The sequence below is a fragment of the Anabrus simplex genome, chromosome 2, assembly GCF_040414725.1.
Source record: "Anabrus simplex isolate iqAnaSimp1 chromosome 2, ASM4041472v1, whole genome shotgun sequence".
Taxonomy (NCBI): Eukaryota; Metazoa; Arthropoda; class Insecta; order Orthoptera; family Tettigoniidae; genus Anabrus; species Anabrus simplex.
The window spans coordinates 1,054,054,785-1,054,074,954 of record NC_090266.1 but is presented as its reverse complement, the minus strand read 5'-3'; the positions used below and the strand labels follow the sequence as shown (position 1 = coordinate 1,054,074,954).

General features: G+C 40.2%; 1 protein-coding gene across 2 annotated transcripts in view; it reads left to right on the top strand.

The window, feature by feature from the left end:
* Positions 1 to 20,170, top strand: part of Ranbp21 (exportin-5-like protein Ranbp21) — a 417,228-nt gene that overhangs the window by 344,938 nt on the left and 52,120 nt on the right. For both annotated transcript variants that reach the window (XM_067141992.2, XM_067141993.2), the window contains exon 15: positions 15,293 to 15,534. In XM_067141992.2, the coding sequence (XP_066998093.1) occupies positions 15,293 to 15,534 (242 nt within the window). The remainder of the gene's footprint in view (positions 1 to 15,292; positions 15,535 to 20,170) is intronic.

Here is a 20,170-nt window from a genome sequence, read left to right as displayed (position 1 = left end):
AATGAGTTCTATGTCCAAAGTGGAAAAATTTCTTCCCTAGATCACCTTCGGTAATCGGTGACATACATTTGCGAAATGAAGATTTTAATCGTTCAGATATGGAGATAAAAAGGCTTCTGTCATATTGTAAATTTAAACATCCACGAGTGAATTATGATGCTATTCCATCAAAGTTTCTAGGTCCTCAGCAAAAAAAAAAAAAAGAAGAAGAAATTCTTTATGGAAGAAATCTGTTTCAAACTATTAGAAGGCCATTATCCTGGCACACATCTAAATGGGAGACATCTGAATTTGTTAAAATAAAAGGTGTGGAAATGAGCAGTCATGGAAGTGTTCAGTGCAAACTGGGCCTTGAGATGTATAGAGGTATTGTGAGTGAGAAGCAAATACTGGTTACTCCAACATTGTCTGTGATGAGCATTATAATCCTTCCAATTATACAGGCTCTGACACTGAAATGAGCAAAAAGAAATAGCTAAATGCAAAAGAATAACCAACTTCGTTAATTACAATGTTTACCAGTGCAGGTCGTTATGCATGTTAGGTACCAAAATGGGTTTAAAAAGAACAATGTACATTTAAATCTTATAGTAGTTGTATAGTATTTTTTAAAGTGATTCCATATATGTATACATTATGAGTAGAATTTTTTAAATAATATAAATTTATTAAGGATGAACTGTGTGTTTAATAGAAAAATTGTTAATGTGAATTGTATAATACTGTATTTTAGGAAAAATTTCTTCTTTTCTTTTTAATTTAAAATTTAGTTGTTGAGAACAGTTTATTTTTGTGTATCATTTGCCACCGAGGTAGACTCCTCATTTGCAAATAAAGTAATTTGATTTGATTGTTATCATTATCTAACATAGGTCATGTTGAATGCCTTGGAACTCATACACATCAGTCATGTGCGTGTTGTCAAATGGAGAGTATATACAGTAGCTGCAGTCGTTTGCTGTGATGACATCACTCTGCAATAAGAAAGCTACCTGCCAGCAGTTCAGTGTTATTGTTTTCGTTGTGACAGACACAGACTGTAGTCAAATTATTATTTTGAGTGACTTGTGTGTATTGTAGCAACAATGCGTTCTTGCAGAGTTTTTTTTTTTTTCTTTTGGTAGTGGCTTTACGTCGCACCGACACAGATAGGTCTTACGGCGACGATGGGATAGGAAAGGCCTAGGAGTTGGAAGGAAGCGGCCGTGGCCTTAATTAAGGTATAATTAATTAATTAATTAATTTTTTGCACCAACAGCCATTCCTTTAGCTGGTAATTGTCAGGCACAGAAACACTTTAACTGGTAATGTTTAAATTGAATCAGGAATTTATTTTTGTAGACTGTAAATTTAAGGAACACAAATGGCTCATAAATGCTCAGCACACACTTAACGACATTTGTAGCTTGGATGAGAAATTTAAAAACAGTAAATATTTGCTAAGGTGCACATGAAATTACCCCCCACCTTACTATTAGATAAACATTCTGGAACAATTCAGTATATCTTGGTATTTTTCACTTTCAAAATTTACATTGCCACGAACCTATTATGCTGGTGTAGCAGGGGGAGAAGTGATACTCCCACGTGGCACGTCCCAGGTGGCGGATAGGGGTCGTAACTGGCTTGCCGACGGACTTGAGCGAAATAAAATAGCTCTCGCGGGCTAAACACACATCCCCCTGTGGGTAGGGGCCGCAGGTGAAGAATACACCTACTGTATCCCCTACCTGTTGTAAGAGGCAACTAAAAGGGGCAACCAAGGGATGATCGAATTAGAACCATGAGACTACGTGTCATTAGTACCACCCCATGGGGAACACCATGGGTCGCCTTTACTTGTGCATAGTACCACTATGTTAGGTACATAATCGGTTTGTGATTAGTAGTGATATTGTGTGAATCAGGGTGGGTTTTACAGTACCTGCTATTAGTACCACTATATGAGCGACACCATGGGTCTGCTTGGCCTATGATTAGTACCCACTATGTGAGGAACACCACGGGATGGTATGAGTCCCTGTGATTAGTAGCCTACACCTATGTGAAGAACACCATAGGTTTTCATTGCCTGTAAATGGCGCCACAATGTGAGAAACGCCATAGGTCTGTGTTACATGTGCGCCTTACATTACATGTGAGTAGTACCATAATGTGTTAGAATACTGCGAGTCTACACTACTTTTGATTAGGACCACAACATGACAAATACCATGGTTCTACTTTCCTAGTGATAAGTACCATTATGAGGGGCTGATGACCTGGATTTTGGACCCCTTTAGACTACAAGAATCATTGATTCAGTATTGTGCTTTAGAAGCAGTCCCTTGGTCAGTGCCGCTATTGTTTAACGCTAGTTTCTAGGAATGTGGGGCATTTCAGGTTGGATCCACTGATGTTTTTAAATTCATATCCATCCATTCATTCTTTGTCATCATGTTTTCAATTCTGGTCAGTGGATGCTTTTGGACTTTTAAATTGTCATTTCATTTCATCTCATTTCATACCATTAGGGGCCAATGACCTAGATGTTAGGCCCCTTTATAAAACAAGCATCATCATTAACATCAAATTTTTACCGGGCGAGTTGGCCGTGCGCGTAGAGGCGCGCGGCTGTGAGCTTGCATCCGGGAGATAGTAGGTTCGAATCCCACTATCGGCAGCCCTGAAGATGGTTTTCCGTGGTTTCCCATTTTCACACCAGGCAAATGCTGGGGCTGTACCTTAATTAAGGCCACGGCCGCTTCCTTCCAACTCCTAGGCCTTTCCCATCCCATCGTCGCCATAAGACCTATCTGTGTCGGTGCGACGTAAAGCCCCTAGCAAAAAAAAAAAAAAAAAACATCAAATTTACTTTGTACATACCTCATATGGTAATATCCCTTATGTAATGGATTCAGGCACAAATTATTTACACTTAGCATTCTAACTAGTAAGGACAAGATGCCACAACCAGCCGTACAAAAGGAAGCCACTTATTTGCTAAGTGCATCCCTAATCTAACACAACACACACTTCTTCAATCTTGAATGTCTGTGCCTCTCCTATGGCCACAGCTATCTGTAAGTTGGTTTGTTACTCCCAGACATCACCAGCCAGGAATCCTTGCACCAATCTTACCGACGTTTATACAGATTTCAGGTGATCTAGCATCTGATTGACAATTTAGAATGTATCAGATCATTGTCCCATTTTAACCTCATATGTACATAGAATAAGAAGCACCATCACCATAAATGTGAATACCAAGTACTGTCACAGTACGAGGTAAAAATATAGTGTCACATAACCATGCTAGGGGGAATATATCAAATAAAACTTCACTATGTAACAATATCAAATCACATGTTCGCAATGAAAATTTCAAGTCAAGTGAAGCGAACGGAAATGCAGTCAAACAAGTGTAAACGAAAACTGTTCACACACTATGTCCATGCATTAACGCAGACTGCATCTGAATGCACAATAAAGAAGAATGAGTAACACCTCATGAAGAATAAACCTTGTTACATGCTCCCACAAGTTTATAAAGGCTCTCTCTACATGGTGATAGTGTCACCAAAAGTGAACTGGTAGCTGCGCTCTCCCCAACATAATTCCTAGCGTCTACCATTCAACAAAATCTCATTCAAAATTCAATCTTCTCCATGTCCACAATGGTCACAGAGCCACGGATATGTAAGATTAGTGCTATTACGTGTTCTCCACATTGATGGATCACGATCTTTAACTTGTATATCCTGACTGCACCCCGGGTTTTCAAGTTAGTTGTTGCACCACTTCTGACCAACTTCAACAGATTTAGCTACTGTTTCCCATGTTGCACAGTCTTGAGCAATCTTCACCACTATACCCTATACAGTATACAAATTCTCACCCAAAGATAAAAGCAGTGATGGGAAAAGTACAAAATAAAAGTAATTGATTTCAATTACAGTTGCCTTACTCAATTACAATTACTAATTACTTTTTAAAAAGTGTTGTATGTTTGAGTCATCAGTCCATAGACTGGTTTGATGCAGCTCTCCATGCCACCCTCTCCTGTGCTAACCTTTTCATTTCTATGTAACTATTGAATCCTGCATCTGTTCTAATCTGCTTGGCAAATGCAGTAATCAGTAAAATTACAATTACTTCACAGTACGTGAGTCTTTAGGGAATCACTGACATTTTTTCACATGGTGATGGATGGATACGAAAGTTTGCAAGGAAAAAATTCATTACTCCATTTTGTGTTATTTACCATAGCAACTTTATCATCACTAGGTAAGACTAATTGGACTTTCAAAATTATTGCTCCCAAGCAAAATTTTCATGTCACTTTCGTGTTTGCATTATTTTCAGGATAACTAATTCAAAATAGTTATTCAAGCGGGGGACTGGAAATGCCTTAACCCCTTCGCCATCACATGATTATTCCGGCTCCATTCTCGACTATGTAGGCTAACCTCTGTCGGTTGGGGCTGTAGAATAACACCTACAGTATCCCCTGTCTGTCACTAGAGGCGGACTAAACGGGAGACCAAGGACTCTGAACTTGGGAAAGTGGGTTGGTGACCACGGTTCCACTAGGCGAGTCTGGATTGCTTCCACTTCTGTCTCTGTCCTTAATCAGCTATCATTCCTTCCCGACCCTGACAATATTAGGTTTTCGAGGCCTAGGAAGTCTTTTGTTTTTATGCCCTTTGTGGCCCTTCCCTTTCTTTTGTCAATATCTTCAAGTTTCGCAGTGTCGAATCTCCCCCATTTTCCTTCTGATTACTGTTAATAGAGGATGGTAGCCCAATTGTACTTCTTCTTTAAACAATAATCACCACCACTACCATCTCATTCATGTAATAAATCTCATATGAAAATTTCCTAACCAAACAAATCCAGAGTTCGTACTCTTGTATGGTTACAGGACTTACCTTCAGTACTTTTAGACCATTTGCAAGAAATAATCAAGAAAATCTGTGTTCAGCAAGAGATGAGCAGTATGATTCACCAGGGTTTTTGGCAAAATGTGTCACTTATACTATCATGAACTTGAGTACACCAAAACTACACCCACTGGAGGAAAAAAAAAAAAAAAAAAGTAAAGCACTACTTATTCAGACCATCATCTTGTTGGTTTGAATGGTGCACCATTCTGAATTTAACTGCCACGTGGAGAAGTAATCCAGTTAATTTATTATCGACACGCGTGACCTTGGCCCACACATCCCAGTCGTAGTGGAGCACCAAATGACAAAAAAGTATACCAAGTTAAAATTAAGCCCTTGCGACATGTTTAGACTTCATATTTGACTATTCTGATTAATGACATTTTTTTTTTACATATTGGCTAATTATGGTTCATGTTTGTAGGTTACTGTAGTCCTGTCCTAGTTCGTGAACCATGGGCAACGGCTGAGTGGCCTAGTACGTGGTCCTGAGAGTTGGGATACCAGTTGCTATGGAATGGGAGTGGGCATCTCAGACATATTCTGAGTCATGGCCCTCCTTGTGCTCAGGCGGCTAGGACTATACAATTCACCGGGGGTCCATAACCCGTTAGAGGAGAGATCCTCACTTGGACTATGTGCAAGTAGGGTAGCATCCTGCTTCATGAATTTACTGAGCTCAGAACATTTTAAGCAAGCCTCGGACCTATGGGAGTAATGGAGTCCCACTCCCATTTGACAGGCGAGGGACTCCTTGGAAACTACTTGGCGAACAAAATGGAATTTGATGGGGAGCTATCAATATTAATGGGGCTTATGGAAGAAAGAATGGAAGAAAGAAAGTAGAACTGGCTGAGTCAGCAAAGAGGATGCATCTGGATGTGCTAGGAGTAAGTGATATTCGGGTAAGGGGAGATAACGAGGAAGAGATAGGAGATTATAAAGTGTACTTGATGGGTGTTAGAAAGGGAAGGGCAGAATCTGGGGTAGGGCTCTTTATCAGGAATACCATTGCACACAACATAGTTTCTGTTAGGCACGTAAATGAGCGAATGATGTGGGTAGATTTGTCAGTTGGAGGAATTAGGACAAGAATTGTGTCTGTGTATTTACCGTGTGAGGGTGCAGATGAGGATGAAGTTGACAAGTTCTATGAAGCATTGAGTGACATCGTGGTCAGGGTCAACAACAAGGATAGAATAGTACTAATGGGCGATTTCAATGCGAGAGTTGGGAATAGAACTGAAGGATACGAAAGGGTGATTGGTAAATGTGGGGAAGATCTGGAAGCTAATGGGAATGGGAAGCGTTTGCTGGACTTCTGTGCTAGTATGGGTTTAACTGTTACGAATACATTCTTCAAGCATAAGGCTATTCACCGCTACATATGGGAGGCTAGGGGTACCAGATCCATAATAGACTATATCTTAACAGACTTTGAATTCAGGAAATCTGTTAAGAATGTACAAGTTTTTCGCAGATTTTTCGATGATACACACCACCATCTGATCTGTAGTGAACTAAGTGTCTCTAGGCCTAGGGTAGAGAAAGCGAAATCTGTCTGCAAACGAATAAGGGTAGAAAATCTCCAGGACGAGGAAATTAGACAGAAGTACATGGATATGATTAGTGAGAAGTTTCGAACAGTAGACAGTAAGCAGGTTAAGGATATAGAAAGTGAATGGGTGGCATACAGAGATGCTGTAGTAGAAACAGCAAGGGAATGCCTAGAAACAACTGTGTGTAAAGATGGGAAAAGGCGAACATCTTGGTTGAATGATGAAGTGAGAGCAGCCTGTAAACGTAAAAAAGAAGGCTTATCAGAAATGGCTCCTACAAGGGCCGAGGCAGACAGGGATTTGTACGTAGATGAAAGAAAAAGAGCGAAACAAATAGTTGTTGAATCCAAAAAGAAGTGATGGGAAGATTTTGGTAATAACCTGGAAAGGCTAGGTCAAGCAGCAGGGAAACCTTTCTGGACAGTAATAAAGAATCTTGGGAAGGGAGGGAAAAAGTAAATGAACAGTGTTTTGAGTAATTCAGGTGAACTCATAATAGATCCCAGGGAATCACTGGAGAGGTGGAGGGAATATTTTGAACATCTTCTCAATGTAAAAAAGAAATCATTCTGGTGGGTTTTTTTTTCTCTCTTTACGTCGCACCGACACAGATAGGTCTTATGGCGACGATGGGATAGGAAAGGGCTAGGAGTGGGATGGAAGCGGCCATGGCCTTAATTAAGGTACAGCCCCAGCATTTGCCTGGTGTGAAAATGGGAAACCACGGAAAACTATTTTCAGGGCTGCCGACAGTGAGGTTCAAACCCACTATCTCCCGAATACTGGATACTGGCCGCACTAAAGTGACTGCAGCTATCGAGCTCGGTCTTTGTTCTGGTGGTGTTGCAAACGCCAAGCTCATGGGGAGGAGGAAAATGATGTTGGTGAAATTATGCTTGAGGAAGTGGAAAGGATGGTAAATAAACTCCGTTGTCATAAGGCAGCAGGAATAGATGAAATTAGACCTGAAATGGTTAAGTATAGTGGGAAGGCAGGGATGAAATGGCTTCATAGAGTAGTAAAATTAGAGTGGAGTGTTGGTAAGGTACCTTCAGATTGAACAAAAGCAGTAATTGCACCTGTATATAAGCAAGGGAACAGGAAGGATTTCAACAACTATCGAGGTATCCCATTGATTAGTATACCAGGCAAAGTATTCACTGGCATCTTGGAAGGAAGGGTGCGATCAGTCGTTGAGAGGAAGTTGGATGAAAACCAGTGTGGTTTCAGACCACAGAGAGGCTGTCAGGATCAGATTTTTAGTATGCGCCAGGTAATTGAAAAATGCTACGAGAGGAATAGGCAGTTGTGTTTATGTTTCATAGATCTAGAGAAAGCATATGACAGGGTACCGAAGGAAAAGATGTTCACTATACTGGGGGACTATGGAATTAAAGGTAGATTATTAAAATCAACCAACAGCATTTATGTTAACAATTGGGCTTCAGTGAGTATTGATGGTAGCATGAGTTCTTGGTTCAGGGTACTTACAGGGGTTAGACAAGGCTGTAATCTTTCACCATTGCTGTTTGTAGTTTACATGGATCATCTGCTGAAAGGTATAAAATGGGAGGGAGGGATTCAGTTAGGTGGAAAGGTAGTAAGCAGTTTGGCCTATGCTGACAACTTGGTCTTAATGGCAGACTGTGCCGAAAGCCTGCAGTATAATATTTTGGAACTTGAAAATAGGTGCAATGAGTATGGTATGAAAATTAGCCTCTCGAAGACTAAATTGATGTCAGTAGGTAAGAAATTCAACAGAATTGAATGTCAGATTGGTGATACAAAGCTAGAACAGGTCAATAATTTCAAGTATTTAGGTTGTGTGTTCTCCCAGGATGGTAATATAGTAAGTGAGATTGAATCAAGGTGTAGTAAAGCTAATGCAGTGAGCTCGCAGTTGTGATCAGTAGTATTCTGTAAGAAGGAAGTCAGCTCCCAGACGAAACTATCTTTACATCGGTCTGTTTTCAGACCACTTTGCTTTACGGGAGCAAAAGCTGGGTGGACTCAGGCTATCTTATTCATGAGTTAGAAGTAACAGATATGAAAGTAGCAAGAATGATTGCTGGTACAAACAGGTGGGAACAATGGCAGGAGGGTGCTCGGAATGAGGAGATAAAGGCTAATTTAGGAATGAATTCGATGGATGAAGCTGTACGCATAAACCGGCTCTGGCGGTGGGGTCATGTGAGGCGAATGGAGGAGGATAGGTTACCTAGGAGAATAATGGACTGTTATGGAGGGTAAGAGAAGTAGAGGGAGACCAAGACGACGATGGTTAGACTCTGTTTCTAACGATTTAAGGATAAGAGGTATAGAACTAAATGAGGCCACAACACTAGTTTCAAATCGAGGATTGTGGCGACGTTTAGTAAATTCACAGAGGCTTGCAGACTGAACTCTGAAAGGCATAACGGTCTATAATGATAATTAATGTATGTATGTATGTATGTATGTATGTATGTATGGCTAATTGTGTGTGAGATAAAGCCTAATTTTGGAAATATACTGTAGATACACATATGTTGAGAGGAGAAGAAACGCACGGATACTTTGAGGCGAATGAATAGTGCGAGAAAAATGTGAAGCTCCAGATGATCATTGAACAGAAGCAAAGAAATGAGGGCAATATTTGAAATTGCCTTATTTTTATGAACATTTTGATATGTTGTTTGAGTCAAGTATGAGATATTTTAGAACTTTTTTTTTTTTGTATCAGAGTTTTGGCGGGACGTAGATCCTCAGCTCGCCGGTGTGACAGCAAGCTTCAGTACACATGCTTTATTGATTCGGAAGAGTGCAGACATGTCAGTATCACTCCGGAACCATCGTTCCCCAAATAGTGTTTGGACTTAGCCTATAAAACAGGTAGTCCAACAGTTAGCAAGTCTAGCTCTGATCTCTAGTAATAAGAGGAGTAGGGTCGGGTACTATTATTATATTTCATGTAAGGAATAGTATTCCAGTCATCAGTGAGAGTCTATCCAGTTACCGTAAGGAACGAAATAACTTTGAGAATCATATTCACAGAACTTAGTGAGGCCAGCGAATGTCCAGAGAGACGTGGTCCACATAAATATTCTTCGCGGACAAGACAAGGTGTTAAACACAGCTTGTTCCAGATGATTGAAACAGTTGAATGCTTTTTTTTTTTTTAACCAAGAATTCCATGTTGAATACGGGCGCAAACCGGTATTATAAACTGAACGTGAATCGTGTGCGATTGTAAGTTGTCAAGATGCCTTCCATGTACTCTCTTTTGCAAATACTATATGACAGCGAGGTATAAAAATGACGAAGGCATGAGGCCTAATCTTGTAACCCTACAGGGAGTGATGGTGATGTCACACTAAACCCATGAATGCTGGCGACATGAGCCCATAGCTAGAGTCAGCAATTAAGGTCTCTAAAATGTTTTGTTAATTAACATGTAGACATGTGCTGCTTTCCATTCTGTTTCTGATACAGGTGGAGCTCCACGTTTTTCTTGTATAATTTTTATAGGAGTACGATATAAATAGTTAACCCTTTGAGTGCTGTGTGCTATTATGGTTTTCCTACTGCTGAGCGCCAAGGCTAGTTTCCGTTTTTTGCAAGCTTTTGTTTGATCACTCACAGTTCAGCTGTTATTATAGGTAAAAACTTGAAATTTTTGTTATTTCACTAATATGATTGCCTATACAAATAAAGCCTTACTCAGTTCATTTATGACCATTAGTAAATACGAGGGCGTTTTTTTTTTTTCATCCTCCGGAGGGTCTTAAATGAAAGACGAGTATGCATATCCAAATGAATTTATTACCAAATGTTAGGTACAAATGTGGTTACTTTTCAACATAATTACCATGACGGTTGAGGCATTTGTCATACCTGTGGACAAGCTTTTCGATCCCCTCTGCACAGTATGTTGCCGCCAGTGAGTTCAGATAGGCCCGAACGTTGGTTTGAAGATCTTCATCCTCCTGGAACCTCTGCCCTCCCAGCCATTTTTTCAGTCCCGAGAAGAGGTGGAAGTCACTCTGCGCTAAATCGGGACTGTATGGTGGGTGGTCAAAAACGTCCCACCAAAATTCCTCCTGCAGAAGTTGTTGGGTGACACGAGCACTGTGAGGGCGTGCGTTGTCATGAATGAAGAGGATTCCAGGCGTCAGCATGCCTCTTCGTTTGTTCTGTATGGCCCTCCGCAGTCGTCATGAAGTCTGGCAATAAACAGCTGCATTGATCGTAGACCCCCGTTCCATGAACTCAACCATCAACACACCTGTTTGGTTCCAAAAGACTGTAGCCATCATCTTCCTGTCGTTGAAGGTTTGCTTAAACTTCTTCGGTTTGTTTGGTGAGTGCGTGTGCATCCATTGATGTGATTGTTGCTTTGTTTCGGTGGTGACGTAGAAACCCAAGTCTCATCGCCAGTCACAATTTTCTTCAACAAATCGCCACCTTCAGCCTCATAACAGGTAAGAAACGTCAACGCTGCTGCCATCCGGCAACTTTTGTGGTCATCAGACAATATCTTCGGAAGCCATCGGGCGCACAATTTCCTGTAGCGCAGGTGTTCTGTTAGGATCCTTAAACAGATGACCTTGAAACTGCAGGAAAATTCTCACACAGCTTGCTTACGGTAAACCTTCGGTTCTTGCGAACCTCTTGGTCAATTTCATGAACAATGTAATCTGTAGCGACAGACTTGCGTCCTTGCCCCCTTCATCATCGTGAACATCAGTCCGGCCTTCTTTGAACTTCCTGCACCATTCACGCACAACACCATCACTCATAACGTTTGGACCGTATACTCGACTCATTCGTAGATGAATGTCAGCTGCACTATTCCCTTCTGCTTGAAGAAAACGTATCACACTACGCACCTCACATTTGGCGGGAGCGTCAATAGTAGCGGCCATGTTTCCGTGCCAGTACCTCGGCTCACACTTGTGTGAGGAAGTTGGCTGTGACCACGGGTAGAGGGGAGGACTTGTGCAGTCACCTTCCATGCGCGAATAGTTCCCACAGCTTGTGTGGTTCTTTACCTGCGCAATCGGAGGTTAAAAAAAAAAAAAAAAAAAAGGCCTTCGTATTTGGCAGCCAAAATCCAAAAATATTAATTAAAAATAAAACAAAATAAAAGTTAGCAATAAAATTTAGGTAGAACAAAAACTTTTTTTATACATCGCGAACATATTTATTGAATAGTACAACCTATTATGAAGCTATATTGTAAACTTCATTAATTTTGTACCTAAAATAAATCTGTAGTAAAAATAATTAGTTTACATATCCAAATGAGCCAAAAATGCAAGTCTAATAACACTCGTTTGGTTTATGTCAGTACTAATGAAATGCGGTACAAATTTCTTTTACATAACACTTACATAACATACTACAAATAATAATAATAATAATAATAATAATAATAATAATAATAATAATAAAATTCAGTACAAGTACATTTTCCAAGACTTCTCAAACACACTTATGTTTTGTCAAGGAGAGTGGATATATAATCATTTCGCAGCAATAAATGAACAAGTAAAAGATTGAGAGCAAATAGACACAGAGCGGACAAGGTACACAGCGAGACTGCTAGCGTTGTTGCCGCACCAAGTAAAGCGCGCCAATAAATATGCCTGCTGACTGGACTGATATACTGAAACAATGGCCTTGAAAATAAAAGGGATTGTTTATTGCAAAAATAGTAAGTCTTTAACTAATTATATTAGGAAATTCTGAAAGGAAATGACTGTTACTTTTAATAATAAAAAATAAATACTGAACGTCGTTTTGAAAGGACATTGGCAGTTTTCAGATGGAAACCAAACGGGCTTTCAAAAGGATGTTGGCGCTCAGAGGGTTAAGCAAATGATGTGTGTGAAAAGAAACAATAAACAAACTAACCCCATGGCGAACAGCCCCGAAGGGCCATGGCCTACAAAGCGACCACTGCTCAGCCCGAAGGCCTGCCGATTACGAGGTGCCATATGGTCAGCACGACTGATCCTCTCGGTTGTTATTCTTGGCTTTCTGGACCAGGTCCACCATCTCACCGTCAGATAGCTCCTCAATTGTAATCACGTAGGCTGAGTGGACCTCGAATCAGCCCTCAGATGCAGGTAAAAATCCTTGACTTGGCCGGGAATTGAACCCGGGGCCTCCGGGTAAGAGGCAGGCACCCTACCCCTACACTGTGGGGCCGACAATTTGTGTAAAAGCATGTGGATAAATGTATATACAGTATTTGCTTTGGACAGCATAGTTTTTGTTAGGGTTTTGTCACTGTATTCGAGTATAGATTGGTGTGAGGTGTTGTGTAGAAGGAAAGGCATTTGATCCTGTTGTAGGAAGTATTTGTAACCATGATGTTTAGAAATTCTAAATGGGATTTTGTAATTCTGTCTTTCAGCAAGTATTTAATCGGGAGGAGAATGATGTTTCAATAGGGGAATGAAAATCGTGCGTGCTCACAAATTTAAAGATATTAATAATATTAAAGTCAAGATCACTGATATGAGCATAGAAGACCAGTCACATAGGAGATCATGCGGGAGTGTGGGCAGTCATCGAAGGGGAAACCGGGAATATCATGTTTTTTTTTTTAAATTTTAAATTTTTTTTTTTGTATTTTTTTTTTGTGGGAATTTATATTGGTGACGAGACGGGTGAAATGTCCATGTAGTTTGAGGAAGTTGTCCTGTAACCGGAAATTGTGTCCCTGATAACTTCCTGAAAGTAGGAATGGCATTCTAGCTTAGTGACCTGTAGAATTGATACTTTTGGGGAGACAATTAGCACATATTGTTTCTGTGGTTTTGCATCGTCGATCAAATAGTGTTGTCATGACGTTGTGAGAGAGGTATAGCTGTATGCCAGGTATTTGTCCTGAGGAATCAGTAATTTGTGAAGATAATTAGGAGGTGATGTTTCCCGTGGTTGTGCAATGTCGACAGTGGTCTGTGAGGTTGTATTGTTTCCTTCAAATATTTGTTGACGTCTGTCAAGTGAATTGTGGAGTAGGTCTTGCTATGTAATTTTCAAGTTAGTCAATAGAATCATATTGTTGTGTGCTGGAATTGTGTGCGTTCAAATCCTCCTTTTAAAAATTATCCTGCTAAAACTCCTGCAAAATATAATTTTAAGTTCTGTCTTTCTCTTCTCTGTCAAAGCCATGAGAATTTCTATTTTTCTTATTCTCTGTGGTCAAAATGGATTATGAAATATTTCCTGTTCCAGTTTCCATTAAAATCACTCATTTGCAATCTGATGTGATCTGAGACCAATTGTGACTATGCTAAAAATTAAAGGCAACCATGTTCTCAATAACAAAATGAGCTGTTGTGTTTTGCTGTTATTTTCATTTTTCAATTCACGTGTACTGTATTCACAAAACAGACAACACAGCTCTAATTAAGTTCCTTTGTAACCAACACTTATTTTTTTCTCTTTAAAACATAATAATGATAATATGGTTTTATTCCATGCTTATGACAACGGATCAAGTATTGCTTTTCTGAATTTCCTTCACTGTTTATCATTAGTTGGAAATGTGTCAAAATTATATGTATTAAAATATTTAATTTAAAATGAGTAAATTCACCACATTATGGAATAAAATATTGTATGCAGCAGCCACTAAAGTTTGTAATATCTATTTTCAGTTTCAACTCGGTTTTAAAAAAATTCAGTCACTTAAGTGATAAGTTTATCTTACTTGCTTTCCTATCTCACTCTTAAGATAAAACATCACTTTCCGTGACTGTTGCTTAAATAACTACTGCATCCCACTAACTACTTTTACAGTTTTGGAGATACCAGGCGAGTTGGCCATGTGGTTAGGGGCACGCTGCTATGAGCTTGCATTCAGGAGATAGTGGGTTCGAATCCCACTGTTGGCAGCCCTGAAGATGGTTTCCCATTTTCACACCAGGCAAATGCTGGGGCTGTACCTTAAATAAGGCCACGACCGCTTCCTTCCAACTCCTAGGCCTTTCCCATCCCATTGTCGCCGTAAGACCTATCTGTGTCAGTACGATGTAAAGCCACTAGCAAAAAAAAGTTTTGGAGATTCCGAGATGCCAGATTGTTGTCCCACTTGGATTCTTTTATGTGCCAGTAAATCTACAGGTGCAAGGCTGGCTTATTTGAGCACCTTCAAATTCCACTGGAATTAGCACATATTGTTTCTGTGGTTTTGCATCGTCGATCAACTTGAGCTCAGCAGGCCAGGATTCTGCCACCTGAGCTACTCAGCCCAGCATATAAAGTATAAAATCCATATGCCTTCTTTAATTAGTCTTTCATAAATACATTGTAGACCCAAGGGGAACACTATATTGTATTTACAAGACATGCTTGTACATACTTTAGAGTATCAGTTGTGTGGCGGGAATCGTACCAGCGAAGGGTGTCTAATATGCCAAGACCAGTGCCTGCTCTCAGCCACTAGAACCACCAAGTTAAAGTAATATTGGTATTTGAAAAAGTAATTGTCTGTTGTATGAATTAATTACAGGTCTGAATTCATAATAGTTTGCATTTTTCTGTTAATGCCAGAAATTACTGTAGTTCCCTTTAAAAAAAAACAATTTGGTGTTGATATCTGTTATTAATAATACCATGGAAGAACTTAGCACAATGTTTCATGAGCCCCTTAAAATACCATTTCAGAATATGAAAACAGAATGAATGAGAGAGAGGGAGAGAGAGAGAGAGAGAGAGAGAGAGAGTTTGTGTTTTTTGTTCGGGGAGGGGGGGGGGGGGTGTGTCTTCATGTGAGTGTGTGGATAAACTGCAGAATATATCATTTGTTTGCAGGAAGTTGTTGAGGATATGTTGAATCGCACTGTTACTCGTGAGTACTTGGATGTGCTGAAGTTTGCTTTGGTGGGATCCAGCTCTGATGCTGCTACTACAATTGGTATGGAGATCATGGAGCAAGATGATCGTTGTGAGCCACCAAGGCTTAACTCCATGTTACAGTCAGAGCTGAGCGAGCTAGGCACATTGATTTTACGTAATGAGGCAACACGTCAGTCTGTTGTACTCTGTGTCATCAGGTGAGTTTCTGTTTTGCCACATGAGCTTTTACTGTTGTAGATTTCACTGTATAATAAGCTAGAGGAAAATGAGATTTTGGTTTTAAAACAGGAACATGAATCCATGCAAGACTTTGTCTAAGGATAAAGTCAACATCAGTGATGCTGGTTTGTGAATGAACTGTGGGCTGCTGTGACACAAGCGTTCAGAAATATTATCGAACACAAAGTTGTGTTACAAATTTGCATATTAGGTTTAGTATTGTATAGAATCTTTATGGAATACGAGCAGTTTTATTGTTAAAAATTCATTTCTTTTCTCTTAACAAATTGTACCGGGCATGCGGGCACTGACATATCAAAAAAGAAAATTACATACTGATACCTATAAAACAAAGATACAAAAAACTGCTACAAAAAACAGAATCAAGGATGTGGGAAGAAAACAGGCTGAGGCCATGGGGACAAACTTGTAGATTAATGTGTTGCACAAGGTAGCCAGTAAAATGAAAATCCACAGCCTGTTTCCAGTCATTTGACCAGGTCAGGACTCGAATGAATGAAGCCCCCTTCTAGCGGCGAGGATGAGAATAGTGCCAGTTGCCGAGGCCTCTTGCACTCCTCTAAGGTAGCTAATATTTATGATATAGTGACATATTTATTAAACAGAACACAAATAATATCAAGAAGCTGAGGGGCATGCTCGCACTTAACGTCTGTTATAGCTTCAAGGAAAACACAGAGTTAGCTTACAAGTCGCAAGGGTGCCTGATGCGTTAAGTATAAAATACATTAAAAGGGAATCCTTTAAACTAGGTATACCATACAACACTGAGCATATATATCAGTAGAAAATTGAAGGATAGATTACATAGTTATGAAATTAGTAAAGCTGCCATTCTTCTTAGAATCTTTGTTAAAATACAGTCTTAACATAAGAAACTTCATCTTGATTTACCCATATTGAACTGAGATTACAGTTACTTATAAAATCTTAACAGGTTCCAACTTTTCAGTACAAAAACAATTTTGTCGGACGTTTTACAACATACCTTTAATTGCAGTACTAGTTTCGACACTAATCACAACATCATCATCAGCTGCGTGACAGTAAAGAGAAACTTGGCAATACACGTAAAATATACAACAACATATTCGTACAAATAACTCCTTAATATCTTGTGTTAAATTGTGTTAAGTTAAAAATTACCCAGTTTACTACAAGTTAACAACCTGTGGGTCAAAACATTAAAAACATAAGTGAAAAATCTCATCTCAAGATGATGAGTTGGATTCCATTATTTAGTAATACTTAATACTTTTTACGCTCTGTATATCAGTTCGTTGGCATTGAACTCCAAGGTCAAATACAATATTAGAGTTAAACAGTATAGTTCTAAATTCATATTTATCGTATTAAAATGTTAATTCCACAGGTATAATACTTTAAAAATCTTATGTCTATAAAACTTGTTGTGTTTTGTTATTTACGTTATAAATAGTAAAATACATTGTCTTCTGAAGCTTGGTGGTTGTAGCAAAATGTAAAACTTGTGTTGTTGTCTGATTAGGTAGAACTGTGACAATATTTGCCCTGAAGATGTTAAACGGACTAAGCTTCTCAGTTAAGTACCGTATCCCTGCAATGATGAAAGCCCAATATTTACGAAGGGAAACTGGTTGCAAAACTTGTCATATTAAACTTGTTTATGGTAAACTCACCTCAATGGCCATAGACTTAGCGCAGCGGGTGCAGCACGAGCGTGGCCTGATTGTTGTGTGTGTCCTCCGCCGCCTGCAAGCTCCGCAACCCGCCCAGCATCGATGTTTCTAGATACCACGAGGTGTAGACTGCAGCGCACTGACATAATCGTTTGTGACGTCAGTCAGCGGATATAAATTGGGCGACGTCTTCTCCACTGAAGGCACTCCCACAGTGTCCAGCGATCAGACTACACCGTATGTCAGACACGGAGGTACCCTCTTAAAAATTGTTCTGAACAGGTGGACTACTTCTGGTCGGGAGGTTTCACCTCAGGACATCTCCGCCTTAAATATCCTGCCTCCCGTATCACCGACATGCATCCTGTCGTAGCATTCTGCTACTCGCGAACTTTACCACAAGTTCCCTGCAAGTTCTCCAACTTCGGCCTAGCATTCTGCTACCACGAACTTTAATCCAAGTTCCCTGTATAATTCTACAAACTACAGATAGTCATCAGCTATCACGGACATTGGTTACTTCAAGCGTCCTATCTTATCAAGATAGACAGCATTGTACATATGAATATTAATATATATGATTGTATTTTTTTCACAGACCATCAGTCTACTAGTTTAGGCCATTATTTAATGTGTGCAGGGCTTCAAGCATCAAGTCAGTTTTCGTTCCTTTTTTGTATATACTGTGTAAAGATTTACAAATAATAAACTTTTATGTTGTGCGTTGTATATCGAGTTCCTTGTATACAACACAACAATATTGGCGACGAGGAAAACGTAGTACCGCCAACAACAATATTGGCGACAAGGAAAATGTAGTACCTCCAACAACAGTATAGCAACGAGAAAAAGTAGACACGCCATCAACAATATTCTGAACTTCATTCTTCACGACAGTATATTCGCCACCGTGCCACGTTATATTCCCTCGACTCACTCGGACGATATTCTATCGCCAACATTTCGCATTTGTGCAGTGCCATTATTCCAGGTGTGTACGCCCAGTCGAATTGCAGACACCAGGCCAACATTTCACGTCACGGACACATCACCTGCTTCTCCAGTGCATTCTTTCCCCGCTCTCTCTCTCCCTCTCTCTCTCTGCCCCCTACGCTCGCTGACTGTCGAGTTCACAGCTGGTTCTACTACACCCTGCTTCAAACGTTGTACTCACTGTATCATCCGCAAGCATGGCTAATACAGAACAAGTTGCGGCTATATTGCAGGCTTTGCAACAGCAGCAACAGCAGTTTATGCAACATCAGCAATCAGCATTGCTTACAGCCATTCAGGCTCTCTCTTCATCAGCGCAGAACCCTACCGTTCCTGCCTTTTCTGCCTTTGACCCAGAGAAAGAAGAATGGTTGGTATATTTTGCTCGCCTTCAACAGCACTTCATCTGTCACGCCCTTACGAACGAGAAGCGCCAACGAGCTCTTTTTCTCAGTTCTGTAGGAAATGCAACCTGCGAATTACTTCAGAAATTCAGCCCAGAAGAACGGATATCGGAAGTTCCTTTCGCACTTCTCCTAGCTCGCCTAAGTGAACATTATGCTAAGGATCCCCACATTGTAGCAGCTCGCTATAAATTTTTTCAATGTAGAATGAAGCTGCACCAGACTTACACAGAATGGATTGCGGAATTACGTGGTCTCGCCAAGAGTTGCAAGTTTGTCTGTTCTAAGGATGGTTGTCGCACGCCTTACACGGATTCGCTCATTCGGGACATGGTTATTCTCCATAGTCCACAAGACAAAGTTTGTTTCAACGCTGTAAAAAGTAGTAACCCTTCTTTAAAAGAAGTACAGCGTATTGCCACAGTCTATGAAATGACTACTAAGACTGCAGCTGAAATAGCTACCAAACATGAAGTCGCTCAGGTATCTCATACGGCCAGCAAGCATTCTGCTCCTTCGAACTGCCAGGTTAGCTCGCTCACTTCAAAGCGTTTCCGACAGGTTCATTCTCGCTCTTCTATGAAGACACGCATTCATAAGAAAGCTCCACAGCTCCTGCCTTCCTGCAGAGGATGTTTTAAGCATCACGAACGCCGTGATTGCCGCTTCTTCAAGTCCACTCATAAAATAGGGCATATCAAGACTGTCTGTCAAAGTACGTCCCGCCCTGCCCGTACTCCTCCTGTGAAGAAAACTACTCAGAAGACACGACAGGATATGGAAGTTGATCAAATCAACCTCATTCTACTTACAAGAAATTCTAGTAAGATCATCATTCCGATCACTTTCCCAGATCATTCAACTGACTTTCAATTAGATACTGGATCGCCTGTCTCCATCATCAATCTTTCTACATATCACAGCTTAGGATTGCTGTCCTTCTCTTCTGCTGATGTCCAGCTTGTTACTTTTAACAAGAAGAAGATTGATATTAAAGGAAAAATCACTGTTCCTGCAAGATATAAAGATATTCATTAGGTAGTTACCTTACTGGTTGTCAATAACTATACTGCATCCAACATTCTAGGCATGGATCTCTTCAATTTATTCGGATTTCAAGTACATGACAATGTCAATGTCGTCTCTGCCTTGCAACCTACCTCTGATGTCACTAATCTCCTAGAGCAATTTCCAGAAGTTTTCGACTCCAACCTAGGCACAGCCAAAGACTACACAGCTCATATCCAGCTTAAATCAGGAGCCAAGCCTCGCTTTTTCAAAGCACGTCCAGTCCCACTGGCACTTCAGGATCAAGTTACGCAAGAACTACAGAGATGGCTAGCAGCCGGTATCGTACCTCCAGTCAATTCCAGTAAATGGGCTACTCCGCTCATCGTAGTTAAAAAAGACAATGGCAATATCCTCATTTGTGGTGATTTTCACTCTACAATCAACTCTCAGATTGAAACCGACGTTTTTGTAATTCCCCGTCCTGAAGACTTATTTCGCCGTTTAGCCGGTGGACAGTTCTTCTCTAA